The sequence below is a fragment of the Chelonus insularis genome, unplaced genomic scaffold, assembly GCF_013357705.1.
Source record: "Chelonus insularis isolate UGA/USDA-ARS -01 unplaced genomic scaffold, ASM1335770v1 contig_66_pilon, whole genome shotgun sequence".
Taxonomy (NCBI): domain Eukaryota; kingdom Metazoa; phylum Arthropoda; class Insecta; order Hymenoptera; family Braconidae; genus Chelonus; species Chelonus insularis.
Window position 1 is genome coordinate 73099 of NW_023276695.1, and position 22309 is coordinate 95407.

The 22309-nt window shown below is 31.8% G+C and overlaps 1 protein-coding gene across 5 annotated transcripts; it reads right to left on the reverse strand.

Moving 5' to 3' along the window:
• Positions 1–76: 76 nt before the first annotated feature.
• On the reverse strand, positions 77–21318 carry kis (kismet). 5 transcript variants are annotated; one of them, XM_035089444.1, is made up of 10 exons: positions 20963–21318; positions 13839–17210; positions 9526–13734; positions 8753–9284; positions 8555–8644; positions 7271–7471; positions 6441–6858; positions 6055–6340; positions 3044–5976; positions 77–2958 (listed from the first exon to the last, which is right to left on the reverse strand). In XM_035089444.1, the coding sequence occupies exons 2-10, from the start codon at positions 17089–17091 to the stop codon at positions 1003–1005; spliced, it is 13878 nt and encodes a 4625-aa protein (XP_034945335.1). In that variant the 5' UTR covers positions 17092–17210; positions 20963–21318; the 3' UTR covers positions 77–1002. The 5 variants fall into 5 exon arrangements, with proteins under 5 accessions (XP_034945335.1, XP_034945337.1, XP_034945334.1 ...); XM_035089446.1 differs by lacking the exon at positions 20963–21318 and adding an exon at positions 20524–20837 and having other exon boundaries at positions 9532–13734; XM_035089443.1 differs by lacking the exon at positions 20963–21318 and adding an exon at positions 20524–20837.
• Positions 21319–22309: the final 991 nt, after the last annotated feature.

A 22309-nucleotide genomic window follows, 5' to 3' on the forward strand; every position in this document is an offset into this window, starting at 1 on the left:
AAATGGAATTTCATTTATAATATTATTCATATGCACCATTTGTTTCGTTTAATACATTCGACGTGTATTTGACACATTTTGCAAACAACAAAAGAAGCCATTTATTACTTCATCTATGTATAATTAAAAGTACATTGTATTCATTGTTATATATACACTTATTATCCAAGTACACAATTGTATTTCTTTATGCTATTCTAGGCGAATATCAGCTCAATATTTACATTTCGTTTTTATTTTTTCATTAATATTCAATTAAATTTTATATATATATACACATATATATATAGATTTTTATGTATATATGTATATACATATAGATAGATAATATAATATTATAATAGTTAGATTATATTAATACGCAAATATATTTGCATATAATATTAAAATAATAATATATATTAGCAGTTTATAGTATAGTATATAAAACAGTCCCTGGTCAAAAACCAATAAGATCAGATAAAAAATAAATTTAATAAAGTTAATGTCTCATTACTGTCATTATAATGTAATTAAAAATTGAATAACTACACAAAGTATACCAGAAAATACTATTGCGTTGTTTCGATTTTATTATGATTATAATGATTATGAATAGTATTAATATTAATATTATTATTATTTTTATAATAATTATTATTATTACTTGCATTAAGAATACTTTTAATGCAAATTATTATCGTACATTTATCTATCATCGTTTATATTTTAATGTAGATTCTCAAACTCACTATCACTTGCAAATGTAATCCGTGAAATTTTCCTGGTTAAAAAAATTGTTATTATGGTTCTTTCAAGTTTTTTTTTTCTCACTACATAAAAATGTAGTTCATAAATTATTAATTAACTATAATTTTTTTCAACACTGTTCACTTATCATCACTACTGGAATATTAAAAGCTCAAACATTTCCCACTTATGCCACATTATTAAGTTTGAGAATTTGTTTTTCCAAGTCAATTATAACTATGATTTCGATCAAAATAATCTTTTTGATCATTTTCATTCGCTAACTGGTTGATTTTCTTGTTCAGCAGCAGCCGAAGCGGCAGCAGCAGCAGCAGCATGTAATTCCTCCTCCATTCTCGCTTGTCTTTCAGCAGCAGCTCGTGCTTGTCTTCCAGCACTTGATCGAAGATTTTTACGTTCTAATGGTGGTTCAACCATCTTTTTACCTCCTCTAGATTTCTTTCCTCCAACTTTAATATTTTTACCATCTTCTTCCGATTCAAAACTACTTGATTTATTAGCACTATGGTCCTCTTTGGTAACCGTATGTAATGAATCATCTGTTGGTACCAAATCCACAAATTCTTTACTACTATTATTCGAAATATTAAGTAGTATATTAGATTGATTAGATGGATTTGATTCTTCTGCTGATTGTGCAAGTGATAATTGTGGACATATGGATGTTGAAGTTGGTGTTGAAGTAGGTGTAACCGTTGGAGTTGGAGTTGGCGTAGATGTTGGCGTTGGTGTTGATGTTGGCGTAGGTTGAGGGGTTGAAATAGGTGTAGATAATGGTGTTTGAGATTTAGCTGTTGAATTCATTGATAATTGTCGTACAATTGTTTCATCAGCATTAGATTCATTCGTAGAAGTTGATTTGAACGAAGAGGATTCCCCATCAACTTTACTTTTTTTATTCACTGGCTCTAAGGTAACTTCTAATGTAGAAGGAATTGATTGTTCTGATGTTGAAACATCTAATGGTCGACTTCTTTTTTGTGATTTCTGTGATTCATCTATATTTCTTGTTAATAATTCAGCACTAGTTCTACTTAATTGTTCTAATGCTTCTTTCATTTCTTTATTTTTTCGTTCAATTTTTGACGATAAATCAGTAATATCTCCAACTTCCATAGATTCCTTTCTGTCTGAATCACGTTTTTTGTCTTCGGCATGCATCAATTCAGACGTATATTGTTGTAATGTTGTTAATGTTGAATCTAATGGATATTTTAAAGGTGTTGCTAACACAGAAGATGATGATGAGGAAGATGTAGATTTTTTCTCTGCATCTTTTCGTTTATATGAATCATTAGAAATATCTCGTTGACGAGACGATGTATTACTTGATGAAACAGTTGATTTTCGAGTTGATGATGCTGTAGACGTGGGCGGATTTAAAAGACCGCATTGAGCAAGACTTTCATAGGCCGATACTCCTCCAGGTTGCATGGAAAATGGATTTAATCCACCAAGTCCTAAAGGTGTATACAGTAAACTAGGATTTGGAAAGAAAAATGGAAACGGTGTAGTTGTTGGTAATGTTGACGTTGTAGATGTCGATGACGTGGATGGTACGGATGTTTTACTAGTTGGTGTATCAATTTTTCCTCGTGCTGATTTTGTAGCACTACTAGAACTACTAGTACTACTGCTTGTAGATCCAGTATTTTTATTGGCTGTATTCGTTTCTGTGGAACTATTTACAGTAGAGGCATTTAATGCTGCTTCCATGCCAGCTAACGAAGGCAATCCAAGCCCTGCTAGATTAGCAAATAATGAATTCGTCAAATTCATATTACCAAGATTTCCAAGATTTCCTAAGCCACCAAGTGCACCGATATTTGGTAAACCACCAAATGGCATAAGAAGTGGATTACTCTTTGGATCAAAATTACCGAGCGATAGAGTAGATAGAAGAGAATTACTTAATCCGGGGAAATTTAATTGTGAAGCCATTGATGTAGCAGTCAAGTTAGATGGAGTAGAAGATGCTTGACTTGTTGGACTAGGCATCATTGGTGGTCTGCCGGGACTTTTTCCTTTGCTACTACTGCTACTACTATTATTACCACGTTCAGAACCTGGTAGTCTCTTTTGTAAATCATGGGGAAGATTGCCACGTTCTTTTACAAGTTCTGCCCATTTAGGGTCAACATCAAACATGGGATTTTCCATTAACCATTGACCTAATCGTTTTAATTGTGGTGCTTTACTTCCAGTAACCTACAAAAATATATTCAATGAAAAATAAATTAAAAACTGAACTTTTTATCACAAAAATATTGATACAAATGAATGTATATATTACCTTTTTTCCTGTTAAACGATTTATAACAGCAACATTTTCTTCTCCAGTGAGTTTCTTCCAATCAAGTAATGACGGATCAACTCTTGGTCTTCGTCTTCTAGGAGCATTAAGATATTCAGCACCTAATTGTTCTGAAATAGCAGTTTGTTCTGCAAGCCATTTATTAACTTTAGCTTCATGAGAATAACTTCCAATTTTTGATGAATACTCAGCAACTTTATTAATATCAGCAATCATAGCTTCGTAGCTTTTACGATGACTATTGGATGATGATGATGCTGGTGATGATAATTGAGCCGAGTTAAATGATTGCTGTTGATGTTGCAACTGTTGTTGCTGATGATGATGAGCTGGTTGTTGTTGAGTTGATTGTGATTGGCTTTGTTGTAACTGTTGCTTTTTTAAATCACGATTTTGTTGCTCTGCTTGAGCTAAAAGTGCCGAAAAACTATCTTTATGTGAATGTAAAGATGGTGGTGGTGGAGGTAAAGCTGTATTAGATCCCGAATTTCTTGATGATGGAATTGATGTGACAGTTATAGAAAAAGGTTTTTGAGTTGATGGTGAAAAATTACTTAAACCCATAGGAGCAGATGTGGGTGTTACTGTTACATTTGGTGTAATTGTACTCTTTTTATTATGTTCTGCAAATAGGCCACTACTTCCTTGTTGTTCTTTTGCAGCACTTAATCCTAAAACAATCTCATCTAATTTCCTTCTTTTCTTTTCTTTACCAATTGGAGATTCTTCAACAGGACAGTTTTTACGTTTCATCAATTTATCTAACATAGAATCTAATTTTCCTTTATTACTACTACTCGACTGTTTATTTTTGCTTGGCATTGAAAAATCTTGAACCTCACTCATAATATCTTTATTAGATTCTGTAGAAGATTTATGAAATCCTGCTGATAAATCAATTGGTGTGAGTGTACTTGAGGTACCAGGAATTATAGTAGTTTTACCAGGTACTGTATATTTCAAGTCGAATGGTACATTAGGTGTTCTAGCATGCTGATGTGCTGGTGGTGGTTGTAAGGAAGTCAAACGTCGTGATTCATCCGATGTATTATTATCGTCGTTAATATCCCAAGAGGTATTAAGTACTGATGGTTTACTTAAGCTCGATGGTGGCTGAGATGACATATGACTGCTGTTTAATAAAGCATGGAGTTTTGCTCTTTCTGTTTCTACATCAATAGCAATATGTCGTTTACGTTTTTTGGAAGTAACTAAATTATTTGTTGCAGCTAGAGCTCGTGAAATACCATGATCAGTTGTTATAGTTATTACTTCAGAATTATCTTTTTCATTAGATATTTCTAATTCATCACCTGCTGTAAAATTGATAGCAACGGGCCATTCTTTATGTTCAATAGCATGAACAATATGCATCAACCGTGCTTCAATTGCATGCTCTTTAGGCCATTTTATCGAAGCAGGGAAATTGTGAGAAAATAATTGTGCAACTGATGTTTCAGGGTATTCAGTTTTATCACGAAGTACAAATGTATCAATTTGTGTTAATCGTGAAAGAGGTTGAATAACTTCTAAGTCAGGAAACATTGCTTTGAGTTCTGCTGCTTGAACACTACATTTATCATCAATTTTTGAAGTTTTAGATGTTTGTTGTTTCTCAGTAGTCATTTTATCATCATAAATTACTTTCGATTGTTCATTTTTTTCTTCTGTATCTTCCGTTTTCATTGTAACACTACTAGGGCTAGAACTTTTGATTTCAGATACTAATAATTTTTCATTATTTACAATACCAGCAGCAGTTTCAATATCTGCTTTGACGTCTATTTTTTCTGTCGGTGCTTCATTTATTTCCTCTTTTGCTTTTTGTTTATTTTCTTCATCAAGTTCCTTCGTTTCTTTATTTTCAACAGTTTTTGTATCATGTGCTATATCTTCATTAACATGTCCATTTTCCGATTCTTCCTGACCAGTATTAACTACTTTTACATCTATATTTTTTTCAGCAGCATCAGTAATTTTTATTCTATCACTATTACTATTTTCCGAAGTTTTTCTATCACTTCCTTCAATAGAATTATTTTTATCTGATTCACCCTCTAATTTTTTATCATTTATCAACTTGGTCATTGTTTCTCCTTCTATAGTATTTTGTATATTATTTTTATTTTCTTTTATACGATAATCATCATTTTCTTTATCATCCTTTTCATTACTTATCTTTTCAGCGTCAGTATCTAATTTGTCTTCAATTTTGTCATTACTTTCATTTGATTTTTTATCTGAACTAAGTTTACTATTATCATCATCACCAGCAATAGTTTTGTCAGTATTTCCAATAATATTTATTTCAGGAACTTTAATTTCTGTTGGTTTGTTAGCCATCACAGTCGTTATAGTCAATGAAGATTGATTTTGCTCGCTTTTTGATTCACTTTTGACAATTGTTAATTCTACTTGGCTTTTATCACTGTTTTCTTCAAACTTTCTTTCAATAAATGCTGGTTCTTTATCTTTCTTAATACCAACCTTTTCAATTTTTAATGTACCTTCACCCTTCTCCAGTTTAACAAGAATCTCATCCTTGTCAAATTTTAGAATATCATCTTTACATTCAATTTTGACTGGTTTTTCAGTTTTATTAAACAATTTGGAACACGTTGGCATTGAACTGAAAATATTTTTACCTAAGATTTTATGAAACGAAAAATCTGGATCATTTAATATTGTAATATCAGTTCTTCCTAGTCCATGTTTAGCTGCACCAAGTAGCAATTCTTTATCGTGTTTTCCAGGAATCCACCAATCAGGTGTATCACCAGATGGTTGACAAAGAGAAAGACGTTCTTCAAGATGAGGATGAGATAAAATTTCTTCTCTAATTTTACTTAAAAGATCTACTCTATCAAGAATTTGTCGAGCCTTATTGGGACTTAATGTATCCAAAGAAACATCTAAAAATAATAAGTTAAATATATTAAATGAAAATTTTATAGCAAAAGATAAAATTATTGTATATAAAAGAAAATTACCATCATCTTCAGATATTTTCATATTACAAACTCTCTTGCACATCGTTCTGAACGACATGTAATAGTCAGTAAGTTCAGCATCAGTTTTTTTATCAAATCTTGCAATACTTTTGAACTTGGTCCAATCATATTGAGCTTTTTTTCTATCATAATTAACTCCGTAGGTTGAAACTACACGTAGAAATTCACTTTCTTCACGACGTGACCATTTGACTTTTTGTTCTTCAATTCGTGTTCTTTCACGTTCTTTAACCATAGCTTCCATTTTTTCTCGCCTCTCCATTTTCTATAATTAAAATTATTTTATTGATTAAACACCAAACTCATTATTATTAGAATTACTTTGATTCTTTTACGTATTAACATTATAAAAGTTTGCTACTTACTAATAGATACATAGCAAGCTGTTGTAAATCCCAACCTTGCATATTGAGAGGAGTATCTGATGTTGCTCCTGATGGATTAGTCATTTCAATTTCCATGTTTGATTTATTTCCTCCTTTTTGGAAATTTTTATTAGAGTCATCTTTCTTATTGACACTACGTTGGTAAGAAGAAATTACACGTCGTAAACGAGTATTAAGATCCACTACGGAAGGCCATGATTTATCGTCATCAAGTAATCCTTCAATTCCTTCATGACTAGTACTACCGCTTGTTTCTGGTACAGGTGTATCTGCTTTATTAGATATAGCTGGCGAATCCACCGATGCATCTCGTGTGAATTTATCCAAATCCTTAGTATCTTTCGACATACTTGACCCTTCACCATCCTCACCATCTTGATCAACATTACTATCCTCTCTAATTACAATCAAAAATTTATTTTATTATTTTTTAATTCATTTTTTATTATAAGCTAATGTTCCCCGATTTAATATCACTTATTGTACATTTATTGAAAATTTTTACGAAGATATGCATTCAAAAAAGTATATTTTTCTACATAAATAGTGTCAACTGACTTTATAAGATTATTTTTATATTTAATACATACTTATTTCCAATATTTTCCAATGTCCAATTATTTGGATCCATATACAAAATTATCGTGTCATTGTGTCTTGAGCATAACATTAATGTAAAGCGGATAATGTTGAATTGAAGCGTGCAAAATGTGTTAAATGGAAAGGAATAACAGTTGTGTATATTCGATGTAATGAGAGTAGTAATGTGATGGTAAATAATGTAAAACAAAAACAGACTAAGTACTCACTTTTGTTGTTCTGTTTGGTTGGTCTGTGTCTGGGAAGGGAGAGGGCAGCTTGAAATGAAAGAAAGCGTGGGATCAGCCCTCATCTGCTCGTAATTCTCGTATCCATGTTTGTAGCAGCCGACTATTAGTGACTTGTCTGCCATCGCGTCCCACCATTTCGTTGGTCGTTCCGGTAACAGAGGAGGATCTATCCGCAACGCACTGTAGGGCGGTTTCTTTTACTAATTTTGCCAATTTATTTATTATATATATATGCCAATTGATTTATATTCATAGATATCTTTTTATGCAATCTTTTATAAAATCAAAATTTTATTCATTTGACAAAGAGTTAGCGATTGATTTTTATACCTGTCATACACAACATTTTTACTCCTAAATCTTGTTCATGCCAATAAAAACTGAGGTTTCCATTATAGTATATATTCTTAAAGCAATCAAAATAAATTATAGTATGTTAAACAAAATGGTGTTGCTTTAATTAAGGAGTTATAATAAAAATTATTGATGGCAAAAAGCTAAATTCTTCATTTATACAATATTAAAAAAGAGTTTCTGAAATATATCTTTTTTTCTATAAAATAAATTAATGATTATGCATTCATTCATACCAGTCTTTAACTTCCAATTATTGGTGGATTTTTGACATTTCTTTTTCTAATTCATCGAAAAAAAAAAAGAAAAAAAATGTATTATTACTCATTTCTTTTTTGTTAATGTAAAAATCATGATCGCTAAATCTTATCTATAATAAATAAAATATTGATGTTATAAAATCAAGAGTTTTTTCATAAACTAATTTAGTTAATTAAATATAAAATTTTTCTTTATATAGGAAATACACCATTGCCCTCTTTCTATACAGTGCACTGCTTCTTATGCAGATCTTACCATGTACGGATATAACGTATTCCGTCCCGTCACAGATGATATTGTGATATTCACATTGTCAATAGTGTTTAAATAAAGTAAGAATACAAGAACGAGATAATACATGTAAATACCTGATTAGTACACCAAGACCCGATAACCGTAATTGATAGATAAATTGAAAAAAAAAAAAAAATGATAATAAATAATAACAAAATTGAAATTCAATCATAACGATCAAGTAATTCATTAATAAAATAAATCTGTAAAATAACTTTAATATAGCGGAGCATATGGAGTATTTGATCATGATATTTGTCAAGGGTCCAAGATGAATAAATACATGGCACATGCATTTATAAGCACTGATATATGTTTAAGCACATCTAGGCGAATACATTAAATTTTACAAACCTGACATGAACACCATCAGATATATGTTGAACCAAGTCTCCAATTATTTCATGTTTTATGTAATATAACATTCTCACTCTTAGTAAAACCCTAAAATAAAGATATTTATCCAAGTTAATATATGTTCATTAACAAGTGTTGTATATATTAGAAATAATAAAATTTTGTAAAATTTAATCACTATCTTATTTTACTTACTTGGTTGCATGACGACTCAGGTGTTTTTTGTATGTACTTTCTAAGAAAATATCTCCATCATATTTTTCAGCGTGACTCCAGTGATTAGGATCACTAGGTCCATTAGTGATAGCAGAACCACGTGTTTCACGACCACCTTCTCTCACACGAGTTTTTTTCTTTTGTCGACTACTACTTCTGTTGGATGTACTGCTACTATTTGACATCAACTTAGTTTTTTCACCATTTTCTAAAGGTGTTATCAAATCCCATATGAAATTTCTTATCTTTTCATCACCACGATAATAACGAAGACAATAAAGAAGTATCACACGTGCACAATCTTCAATGTCAACTTCTCGCCAACCACGGCGAAATTGACTATGTTGAAGTATTTCTTCCCAACGTCCCCAACCAAATGTTAATAAACCTCGTTCCACTTTAAAACATTCACTTCGTGCCCAGCTACCATAAACAACTTCACCTTCTCTTGGTACATATTCTTCACTGAATTTCCGATTTTTTTTGTTGAATTTGTCACGTCTCTTTTTCCCTGTAAATAATTCAATTCTATTAGACTTCATTGAAAATTTTTCATTATTAATTTTTTCATTAATTTTATATCAATCGTTTTATAAATATTGATGAAATAATTATTTAATAATATTAAAAATGTCAATGATTATTATGAAATGAAATAATGTAATTGAAAAACAAACGTAAAAAAAGTATAATTAAAATAGTGATATGAATGAAAACAAATATAAATGTGCTGCGTGCTATTAAAAACATACCTCTACCTGATAAACCAAGATTTTCATCATCGCTGTCATCAGAACTATCAAGCTCCGACATATCAACAACTGATTCATCATGTCCATAACGTTTGATTTGAGTTCTTCGTCGAGGCTCCGAAATAACAAGATCTTCCTCTTCTTTTTTTTCAGTTGTATCAATCTCAGCTTTTTTAGCCCATTTTTTCCAAAAATCTGGATCATCTATGTTAATATCAGATCTATTAGAGGAACAAGCAAAACTAGCTTTCGAAAACGTGGAACCTTTTTCAGCTTCAATAGTAATTATTTGTGTTCGTCTTTCTAAGATTTGATCAATATCTTCTTCACAAAATTTATCCCCAGCATTGTCATCATCCATAATGGCTCCGTAAGCACCTTTCTTTAATAAATCTTCAATTTCCTTTTTCGTTAATTGTCTATTGCTAGGATCTTTACCACCTTGAGATGTATTCATGGATTGTAAAATGGCTTTATCAAGTCCTAACTTCATCGAAGCTTTATCGAACATTTCTCGTTCATAAGTGTTACGACACAAAAGACGGTATACCTTTACCATTTTTTGTTGGCCTATTCTGTGACACCTTGCTTGAGCTTGTAGATCATTTTGTGGATTCCAATCACTGTCGTATATAATGACAGTATCAGCAGCAGTTAAATTTATTCCTAATCCACCAGCTTTAGTACATAATAGAAAAACAAATCTATCGGAATCAGGTCGACTGTAACGATCTATAGCTGCCTGTCTTAAATTTCCACGAATCCTGCCATCAATTCTTTCATATGGATATTTTTTATAAACAAGATAATCTTCCAAAAGATCCAAACATTTGACCATTTGACTAAATACTAATACTCGATGGCCACTCGCTTTAAGTTTAGGTAATAGTTTATCTATAAGTACCATTTTGCCGGAACTATTTACTAATGCATGATAATATGATTCAGAATCCTCTTTATCTTTATAATCAAGTTGTATTTGATCTTCAGCACCATTCAATAGGAATGGATGAATACAGCATTTTCTTAATTCCATCATGGTATTCATAAGATTAGGAATGTTAGCCGAAGTTGTTCCCTTAGCTAAAAATGAAAAATTTTTTTCTAAAATACCACGATAATACTTTTTTTGAATATTCGTCAACTCAACTTCAACAACTGTTTCTTCTTTAGGAGCTAATGATTTTTCAACATCTTCTTTTAATCTTCGCAACATCATAGGCTTCAAGAGAAGTTGTAATTTATTAACTTCACTTTCACTACTTAAATTACCAAATTCTTTTAAAAATGCTTCACTACTTGAGAATTGTGTAGGTTCTAAGAAATTTAGTAATGAAAACAATTCATTAACATTATTCTGAAGAGGAGTACCTGATAGAAGTACACGATGTTCTAAATTCAATTGTCTTAAACCTTCTAATAATTTACAATTTCTATTTTTTAATCGATGAGCTTCATCAATAACACATAATCTCCAGTTGTAACCCTTTAGTTCATTGAAATCTGTAATTATAAATTCAAATGTCGTTATTAAAACGTTGAATTTGATTAAATCTTTAATTTGTTGACCTTTGTCATTTTTATAATATACTTCGTATTCTTGAAGCATCGTTCGACTTGCTGCTGAACCATGATATACAACAACATTCATGTCAGTCCAACTTTCAAATTCTCTTTGCCAATTAGGAATCGTTGAGAGAGGTGCTATTATCAAAAATGGCCCACGAATTCCATATTTATATACAGCATCAACAAATGTTAAGGATTGAATGGTTTTCCCAAGACCCATTTCATCAGCTAAAATACAATTGTGTGAGTTATACCATGAGAATAGTAACCAATTTAATCCTTCTAATTGATAAGGTCGTAAACTATTTCCTCCTTTATAAATTGGTGATTCCTCAAGTTTCACCCAAGCTGAAGCATTTGGTTTCTTTTTTGGTTTCCATTGATCTTTTGGTGGTACTTTATTAAATTTATGAAAAAGTGCTATTTTTTCTGGATCAACATCTTCTTCTAACTCCCAAGTAGAATCTTCATATTGTAAAGAACGCCATTTTACAAGATAATGTCTCACAGTTTCACCAGTTATTGGATCAGTATGAGTTGCTTCATCCAAAACCCGATCTACTTCAACAAAGTCTGGATTGAAAGGATCATCTTCAGTGTTTTCAAAAATATTTGTACTTTGTTGAAGTTTTTGTTTAAATCGTTTTAATTTAGCTTGTATTCTTTTATCACCTTTGTAAAGCTCTTCTTCAGTTCTCCATTCGCAATGTAAATATGAAAAATTTCTATACTTCACTAAATATTCTTCAACTTCTATAAATTGTGGTTTAACTTCAGCAACTGTCGTAGTTTCAGTGCTTTCAATTTCTTTTGATGTCGATGTTGATGACGTTTTTTCTGTTTCATCATCTTTTCTATTTTCTTTAATTTTAACTTTTGTTATTTCTTTTTCCTCCTGTTTCTCACTTTGACTTTTGTTATCATTTTCATTTTTAGTCTCAAGTTCCATTTTTTCACCATCATCGTCATCATCATCTTCATTATTATTACAATCTTCATCATCATCTTCATCAATATTTTTCTTATTTTCCTTCAATTCCTTATCACACTTTTTCATTTCACTACTATCTACATCGGATTTTTCAGACTTTTCTTCGTTATTTATTAATGTATCAGCCTTTGTTGAACTACTTTCAGACTTTTTATTATTTTCATTTTCACTTTTAACTTCTGTTGCTGATGGTTTAACTTCTCTTTTACCCATTCTCATACACAAAATATGTTGTACAACCATTGAATCTTCATCAGTTGTATTTATGTAGACAAAGTTAGGCTTATTCAGAGTAATTTCGTTTCCTTCACCATCTTTCTTTACTACAGTAGGTTTAGATATTGATCCCTCAATTTTTTTGGTAACATGAGTATCTGCAATAGATACTTCATCATCTGAAAATCGTAACATTACGTCATCAACATATTTTTTTCTATGAGTATTTCTTGCTGAACGTCGTTTATTAGCATCATCACCAGTTTCTGGTGATGGCGGTGGTGTTGTGGCTAGTTCTTCACCATCTGAATCTGGGGCCATACGATTTTTTTTCTTTTTTATATTTCTGGACGTTCTTGCAGTACTTTTACCACCAACTGATCTTTTGCGTGTTGTTTTTTTCTTAGCTGAAGTCGGAGTATCTGAAATCGTAGCTTTGCGATCATCTTTCTTGTCATCATCAACTCCTTCATCATTATCATTTTTATCGTCATTTTCATCTTTAATATCCATTAAAATTGGTTCCGCTGTTGAAGAATCAACATGCTCTTGATCATCCTGAACTGGAGCATTTTTACTTGATTTTATATCAGTGTCTTGAACACCTGACTCAGATACATCTTCTGTCTCATGTCCAGTTTCATCATCGGCAGAATCTGAATGAATAATTTTTTTCCTTCCTCTTTTAGAGCTTTCTTTCCCTTCTTTAATATCTTTATCTTTTTTTTTACGCCCCTTCGTAGATTTAATTTCTTTAGCTGCTTTTGTTTCTTTTTTAATTTTTGCTTCTTTTGGTTCTTTTGGTTTTCTGGGCTTTCTTGGTTGTCTCGACTTTCTGCCTTTACTCCATTCTTCTTCTACATCTCCACCAGATGATGGTTTATTATCTTCTGAATCTGCAACACTGTCAACAATATTACTGCTGTCTCCAGGAGTGACTAGATTTTCAGATACTGGTTGTTCAGGTTGTAATGATATTTGTTGATTTGCAATTACTGGTGTAATAACTTCTTTATCAGCTTTTTTTTTATTTTTTTTCGCTCGTGGCGTTCCTTTACTACGGCCACGTCCAGTGGTACTAGATACCTGAGGACTATCAACAACCGTTGAATTGAACATTGATGTTTGTAAAATACACTGAGGTCCACCATTACACTGATCATTTGTTTCATGCTGTTGTAAAGCTTGAAGTTTTTCTTGAAGTGCCACAATTTTTTCCTGATTTTCCGCTATAGGAGGCATACAAAAAAGTTCTTGGAGTTGTTGTTGTAATGCAGCTCTTTCTTGATGATGAGTAACGGGTTGGTTACATGAACTATTGAAAGCAATGTTAACAGTATTAGTTGTATGTCCAGATGGAATACCATACACATTTGGTATTGTATTTCCACTTCCACCTATATCTCCCCCTGCATAAGATGATTGTTCAGGTCCTAAAAATAAGATTGATGTGTAAAATAATCAAGTAAAATATTATTTTAAACTTAAATAGTTCAAATGATATCAATATTTGTGTAGTGTTCAACTTTTTACTCACCTACAGCTGGTTGTATTGGATGCGATGATTGATTACTAGGTAATGTTATCGAATTTTGAGCAATAGCAATACTTTGCTGGTCAGCAGAAGTTATCTGCTGTTGATGCTGTTGTTGTGTTGATGGTGGTACTTGAGATCCTTGATTTGTTATCGGAATTTGTGGCGAAAGTAGAGTGTTATTGTTTGTCGAGATCACATTCACTTGCTGTTGAGAAATAATCGATTGTTGAGGTTGAGTTATTGCTGGTGATTGTTGCAATTCTAAAGATTGTGTTGTAGTCGGACATTGAGCTGAAGATGCAGCTTGAATTATTTGCGTTTGAGAATCAGCTTGTACTGGTGGTTGTTGACTTTGAGTTACAGTAGAATTTGGAGCCAATACTGGCGATGCTTGTGTTAAAGTTGATTGTTGAGGAATACTTGGTAGAATTTTTTGGTCAAGAATTGGCTGAGATTGATTTAATTGAGGTTGAGTTTGTGGTATAAATGATTGCTGGGGAATTTGTGATTGTATTGAATTCATATGAGGCTGCGGATGTTGCGTTCCTGAAGATAATTGGGTTGGTTGATTTTGGCTAAGATTTCCTGACTGTTGTTTTACCGATTCCTCCACTTGTATTTGTTGATTTGATTGAGTATCAGGTTGTTGTGTTTGTTGATGCAATTGTTGACTCGTTTGCGGTTGTAATGTTTGTTGCGGTTGTTGAGTTACGGATGACTGAGATTGACTTATAAGAGAATGTTGAGGTTGCTGAGACTCAGATGAAGTTGACAAGATTGGTGGATTATTTATTTCAGAAGATTTTTCATCGATTTTCGTAACAGAACTTAAAACTTCTGTACCAGATCTAGATGATATAGCTTGAACATTCAAAGGTTGAGATGGTATTAATGGAGATGATAGATTAGATTCAACATTACCACTGGTACTTGAAGCTGGCAACGATTGTACAGGTTCTATTGATGATGTTTCTACAGGTAATTGCTGTTCAACTTGTGGTATTTGTTCATTCATTTTTAAATTATCCACTTGTTGAGTATGTATTTCTGAATTTTGTTTTGTATTTGATGAAACACTTTCAACAGGTTCTTGACCTGAAGATATCATACTACTACTATTGGTATCGGTTATATCTTTTGTTGTAGTTTCAACAACATTACACAAATTTTCACTATTATTCATCGAAAACATTGGCATCCGTTCAGTCATATGTACAGACGGTTGGGACTCTATCGAGTTTCTACGATCACTAACATTTATATTAGATGTTACTTGTGATGTTGATTGATGTTGTTGCGGCTGTGACGTTGGTTGTTGTTGCTGTGGCTGTGATGTTGGTTGTTGTTGCTGTTGCTGTTGTTGTTGTTGCTGTTGTGGTGGTGGTGGTTGTTGTTGTTGTTGATGATGATGATGATGCGAATGTGATTGCGGTGGTTGATGAAGTGAATGTGGTTGATGTTGTGATTGTTGATGATGCTGAGGTGATTGTATTGATGGTTGTGGATGATTAGGTGGGGTTTGTGGTGGATATTGCTGGGGTTGTGTTTGAGGTTGTTGCTGATGTTGATGTGATGGCTGTTGCTGTTGTTGCGGATGAGGCCACTGAGACGACATAGGCATTCGTGGGCCACTCGACATTATCGGCATTGATGTTTGCACGTTAGACTGTGACATAATTGATGGATGAGACATTGGTGGTCGAGATTGATATTGGTTGTAATCTTGTGAAGAAAGATTTGAGTTAGACACAGCAACCCCAGGAACAACCATTTGTTCTAATGCTTGTAGAGTTGTTTGTTGAGGAGAAACAGACTGGTTTATTGAAACCGCTGATGGTGGACAAGGCGAGACTGATACGGCACTTTGCTGGGTTTGCTGTTGCTGATGAGGAAGTTGTACATGTGGATGTGGTGATAAAGTAGTGGGTTTAGCTGGCGACATTATTGGTCGAGGAGACATTTGTTGTGGTACAGCAGAAGGTCGAGGCGACATTTGTGGTCTGGGAGACATTTGAGGAGATAATTGAGGGAATGTGGCACGATATTGAGGACTTGTCGCATGTTTTGTAGGTCCATACTGAGCTGCTGGACTCGAATGTTGTTGTCCTGGATGTTGAGATCCAGTTATTTGTGGATTCGAGTGTTGAGCATTCGGATGTTGTCCAGGATGTTGAGGTTGATTAAACATTGGTGGTGTATGATGTGAATATTGTGAATCTAGTGATTGTTGACTAACAGGATGTTGTGGTTGTTGAGGATACTGTGGATGTGAAGGGTGAGTTTGATGAGTCACATGGGACGGATGATGATGTGGCATTCGTTGTGGTGGCTGTTGAGCTGTTGGTTGTTGTTGTGATTGTTGCTGCTGTTGTTGTTGCATTGTTGTTGATGGAAATCCAGAATAACCCGTTGTTGCTTGATACATTGCAGCGGCTGGATTACCTTGCTGATAATGTTGTTGCTGTTGATTAACCATATGTTGATAAACACTAGCAGTGCTTCCAGGCTGCATACTTTGATGTGAAACTCCAATACTTCCTAACATATTTTGTTGTGAACCAAAATGTTGTTGAGCTACTTGTTGTTGGGCTACTTGTTGCTGCTGCTGTTGTTGTTGAAGCTTCTGATTAATAGTTGAAGGATCCTGCTGGTGAGAATACTGTGGGGGCATATGTTGTCTATATGTAGTTGGCTGTGGAGCCATTTGACTATAATGTCTTTGCATTGGAGCATAAGTACCGCCAGCGGAACCTGGCCAACCTTGCATATTAGGATCTATATTCATATTTGTTCTGGTCATAGGATGCTGCTGCTCCATAGAGTACATACTATCAGAATAACCGGGATATTGGCCACCTGCAGCAGGATGTGGTCCTCTATGCTGTGGTGTCATACCTCTAACTTGATTTTGAAATGTTCCAGGCACCATCGTTCGCTGTGGGGAATTCCCATCAAATGTGCCTAAATTTTGATTAAACATGGCTCTTTGAGCTGGATTTTGCAATTGATTTGTGTTACTAAACTCAGCACCACCGAAAGATGTTAATTTTTGTAGAGGAGACTCTTGTGGAATACTATATGGTGAATTAATATAACTCCCGCCTCCGTTAGGTCCAGGATTCGGGCCATCTCTAGATGCTAACACTGAATTATTGTTACCGGCCGGATCAAAATGATCATTCCCGTCGAGATCAGGAAGAGCATCGAGCATCGAGCCACTGACATCTTCTCCAAATAGATCGTATGAGTCCATTTCTTTACGCTTCACAGTAGCTCTTTGCCTCCATCTCAGGCGCAAGAGGATATTGTACGAGTTTTTTTATAATCAGTGGTGTACCCATTATTGACTGATGGTATATGAACCTTTTATTTCTGAAACAAATCAATTTTATTTTATTTTAAAAAGAATGCAAGTATTCAAATTTCATCTTAAGAATTGGTATTATTTTCTTACAAATACTTATCATTAACATTAACTCCCTAAATAACCATTATATCCTTACCTGCACTCACTGACAAATTACAGCAGATAGAAACACACTCCAAAGGGGAAAAGCTATACGCTTATGTGACTTTATATCATAATCGCTATAACCTTTCCCCTCAGGAATGTATTATCAAATTATCATTTGTTTGACATAATAATTATTAGTAATAAAAATAATATCATTTTTCCATTATTATTATCATCATTATTTGAATTTAATATGAAAGTACAATGAAATAATATAGTACTAAATAAGTGAGAGTAAAAAGTAAAAAGCGAACCTTATGTGAATGAAGTTCTAATTGAAGTATTCCACAATTGACTACCCTATTACTATTATCATCAGCTTATGTATGAAATTTCTAAAAATTCACTGTGATGAATGACACTTGATAAACTAGGATTTCTGTACAGTTAAATAAATAACTTATACTGATTTTAAATATTAAAAATATATAAAATTATACTATTTAATTTTAATGATAACAACTTTTATATTTACACATGATCATCAATAATTTATGCAAAATATAAGTGAAAAAAATTCATGTAACATGAACCATTTATACAAGAATTAACAGCCTATCGAGTTTAGTGTTATAAACCATAAACACAATTGACATTAAATGTCGATATTTGAGCTTTTTACGTTTGCAAATATCTCAAAAAATCTAAAGTTGTAACGGATATATTTATTTGCAATTTCGTATTGTCATATATATTATTAAAATAACATAAGAATTCAACAATATGGATGTTATGTTCCATTATTAAAGAAAGTAATTGTATTACTGTATCAAGCACCACATATCTTAGTTACTCAGGAATAAAAGACAATTCATATGGTGGCAGTAATAGCCGCCACCATCATTCTACGTGCCGCTTAGCTGCTGCCACGACGCTCGATATTCTCTACCAAGAGTAGAGTATTTACTGTGGCGTCACTTTTCACATTGCACATCACTATTGAAACTAATAAAGATAATTAAGAAAAAAATTCAGAAACAATCAGGAAAATAATTGCGTTATGATACGTTTGATATGTTTTTTAAAACTTTTAGAAAAACTTGATCAGTTAATTCACTATTTTAAGATACTTTAATATTACTGAAAACGTTAAACTACCCTTATTGAGAACGACATTTAGACAATTTTCCACAGCAGCCGCTGCTCTGAAGTACGAGCGTGTCCGTAGGGTCGAATAGTCTTTCTTTTTCGTTCTCTTACTTTGTCTTCATCTCTTTCACACTTATTTAACTTGCTCGTTGGACTTTCTTTCTTACTCATCTCCCCGCTTTATCCCCCCCCCCCTCTAACCCGCTATCGCCAACACCACCACCATTGGAACTATACCATTACCTCTACCCTACCCCACAACGGTTGGCATAATACTACTACACTAGCCTACTCCCTTCTTCTCAACACTTGCTAGCAATCGCCGGTGTTGTCACGTAGTGTATGAGAATATACGTGAGTGTACGGTTGGGTTACACGGAGCCATAGCACACAAATTTTTGCCAAAAACCTACCAGACATATATACGTGCGCAAAAGCCCTGTATACAGAGGCCATCGCGCATTCGCCTATTATTTTCCGTCTCTTTTACTTTTCCCCTTCTCTTTTTATAAAATCCCGGGAGTGTGTATAATGAGTATTGAAAATTTGTCATTAAGGTACAAAAAAAAATTTTAAACTCGAGCAAATTTGTCATGGCACTCACTGAATCACATTATCATTTTAACATTTAATTAACAAAATAATACTTTACATATCATAATGGACCACCGATAACATTTAAAAATGATCAGAAATTGATTTTAAGTTTTAGATTTAAATACTAAGTTCATAATTCAAAGATATTTGAAACAATTTTCATTCATTAATTGTAAATGAACTTCATTTATGACATTCATGTTCATTTTTACAAATAAAATTATAAAACAATTAAACATGAATAAAATTTATGATTTTTAGTTTTTCAAACATTAACTTATAAATTATAACCTCAATATACATTGAATTTTTCATTAAAAGATTAATATATAAATAAAAGTTCTTTAAAATTTGGAAATTAACTTACAAAAGCATTTAATTTGACAAAATAATAAAATATTAATAAATTACTATGAACAAATTGACACAGATTCACTTCTGCTCTTGTAATAATAAATAAAAATTAAACAATTGATTTATTAAATTATAAGATTGATAGCATGTATTGAATGATTTTGAAAATTAACTGGTTAATTATAATCTAAATATTTAAAAAAAAAAAGAAAAACAAAAAAATATACATATTTTAAAGCAACATTAAATCACAGGAGACTTGATTAACCAATCGCGTCCTGCGATTCTTCCATATTCTAAAGTCTTTTCTCTTACTTGTCTCATTTTTCTATCTTTCTTACGCGCGCGCACACGCTTTATTTGTTTTCTTTTTTCTTTTTGCAACTTGCTGTCTTCTTATGTCTACTGCTCGCTATCTTTCACTTATTTTTTCTTTTCATATTTCACTATATATTAATTTGAAACTCAACTACCAAAATAATCAACCTATATCATCGTAACGAAATTGTTTGATTTTGATATCTGACGAAATATATTTATATATTTCAAAGTTATTCCAAAGAAGATTTATATGTTTTAAATTCCAGTTAATGTTATATTCAATTGTTATTTTTATCGATAAAAAATTATTACTTAAACCTTCATTTGTAATTGTCATTCAAGTGAATTTTCTACATTCAAAAAATAATATTAAGCGTTAAAGAAATTCACCAAATGTCTCAAGATAACGATAATTATCGAATAGTAATACAAAGAAAATATTGAATAAAGTACGTACAGTTTTAAAAGTATACAAATAACTTGTAATAATTAAGGTATAATTCATTTCCATGAAACATTTCATATTGTGTATGTGATTCAGAAAATTTCTCAATAAAGATGGAAATAATAAAACCAATAATGATTATAAAAAAATCGGATGTTAGAGACAATCAAATGTCGTATACAACATCTAGGTTGGAATCAATAAAATCAGGTGATATATAATTTTTTCATTTAGCGAAATGGTGCTGCTACAGAGTACAGAGAAGACGTGCAATCATTCAAGTACATGAAGAAAATTGATAAGATACTTGATGAATATAAATTTAATGAAGTATAAATAACTATGTAAGTAAATGAAAAACTTACGTTTATTTCGGACCAGACGACATTTTTTCATGTATTTTCAATTAAAATTAAGATCACACTTTTTTCATTTAATCGTTATCTTGGTGTCCATTTTGTTTGGTTAATTACTAAAGAAGCGGCAGTGCTGCCGCAAGTTACATTGACATAAAACACATACACTGGATTGTGCTATAGCTATGTGGCAAGAATGAAATGAATATCCCGAACTCTAATCGATTCGTTTTAGTTGAAAGTTATTATATGAATCAGTATAAACATAAATAGATAATTCACTTGATATAAGCAAATAAATTAATTAAAATATACACTAGAAAACAACAATGAAAATAGTGATGATAATAGTATTTGTAATAACGATAAATATAATAATAATAATGGATATGCTAATAAATATCAATAATAATAATTATTAATTAAGTAGAAAAGGATAATAATATACCCAAATTATCTCATGTACACTTTTCATAAGCCGCTTCACTTTCACAAATCACCAATACTCAACACTTGAGTGTATCTGAAAAATTGTTAACACAGCGTTGTTTGAGTTATATATCTTTTAATTGAGCACTTTTTATTTACCACTACTTTTTCATATATTATTGATAAATTTTTTTAACGTTTTTTTAATGTGGTGTGTACTTTATTATTTTATCTACGCCACTCTTTCATAAATTATTGTTAAAAATCCATATTTTATACGGGTTCTTATTTCGGCCGTCTGCCTTGTGCGTCTGAGGATAACGGAAATCATGTAATGACCGCTGTGTCGCAGTAGTTAAGACCCTTGTTGTACTATATATTCAATACATAAACTGCTCACACAAACAGGTCGGGATGATACAATAATATTCCGAGAGATGGTTTAGGAAAAGCAAAATGTTTAGTAACGAGAGAATGGTAAAGTAGCAAGTTAATTGACCGGTTACATAGCGGTAAAATAACCAAACTTTTTCTATCATATCTGACATGCGCAAAATAAATTTGCTCACCGGTTGAGTTTGGAAAAAAAATATAATGAGAATAATTTTTCAAAATAATTATTAATAAAAGCAGATGTAATTAAAATGATATAAAAATGTTTTGTTTAAATTGAATAAAATTGATATTGATATTCAAATACTGACCTATAGTCAAACAAATTGACGTAAATGCAATAAAATTATTTTAAAACAAACAAAATTTTCTATTGTTATTGTTTTTATTAATAATTGTTGATTATTAATAATTGATAACTAATGTGGATTACTATTTTTTTTTAATTTTTCCATAAATATTTATTGTTCGATAGAATTTCAAATTTTGATTTTTATTCTGTTTTATAATTCTAATTAAATTTATTAATCTCGTGTCAATAACATATTTTGTTATTTTTATAACAATTAACATGATATCAAAATAAAACCAGATATAAAAATTTTTTTTCAGAAATGATTCCATTTTTAACGATATACTGAATGCAGTTTAAATTTATACGGCTATTATAATTAATATTTGATGATTCTGTATGGTGATCATTATTGCTATTTAAATTCGACCCTAATTTCCCGCGCTTTCATAATACGCGCGCTCGCATAAGCCGCGTCCAAAACAACTCAATTCAAATTGTAGCTATCAGAAAAAATAGTATTGGAAACTAGTCTTGCTTTTCATGGAAAATGTATTTATTATTGACGATTTATAACTTTGATAGTAAACTCAAATTCAAAGATATCTTTTTTTGTAATTTTTATTGTATTTAAATTTTATAGTTCTCATTTCGTCGACTTTCAACGATATATAATTGGCG

What these genes read in the sequence shown, in the direction of transcription:
- kis (XM_035089444.1), bottom strand. Translation starts at nt 17,091, where the DNA reads ATGGACTCATACGATCTATTTGGAGAAGATGTCAGTGGCTCGATGCTC. An exon ending in TCTGATGGTGTTCATGTCAG is followed by an intron (nt 7,472 to 8,554) that starts GTTTGTAAAATT and finishes ACCGCCCTACAG; the next exon opens with TGCGTTGCGGATAGATCCTC. An exon ending in AGCTTGCTATGTATCTATTA is followed by an intron (nt 6,341 to 6,440) that starts GTAAGTAGCAAA and finishes TTTTAATTATAG; the next exon opens with AAAATGGAGAGGCGAGAAAA.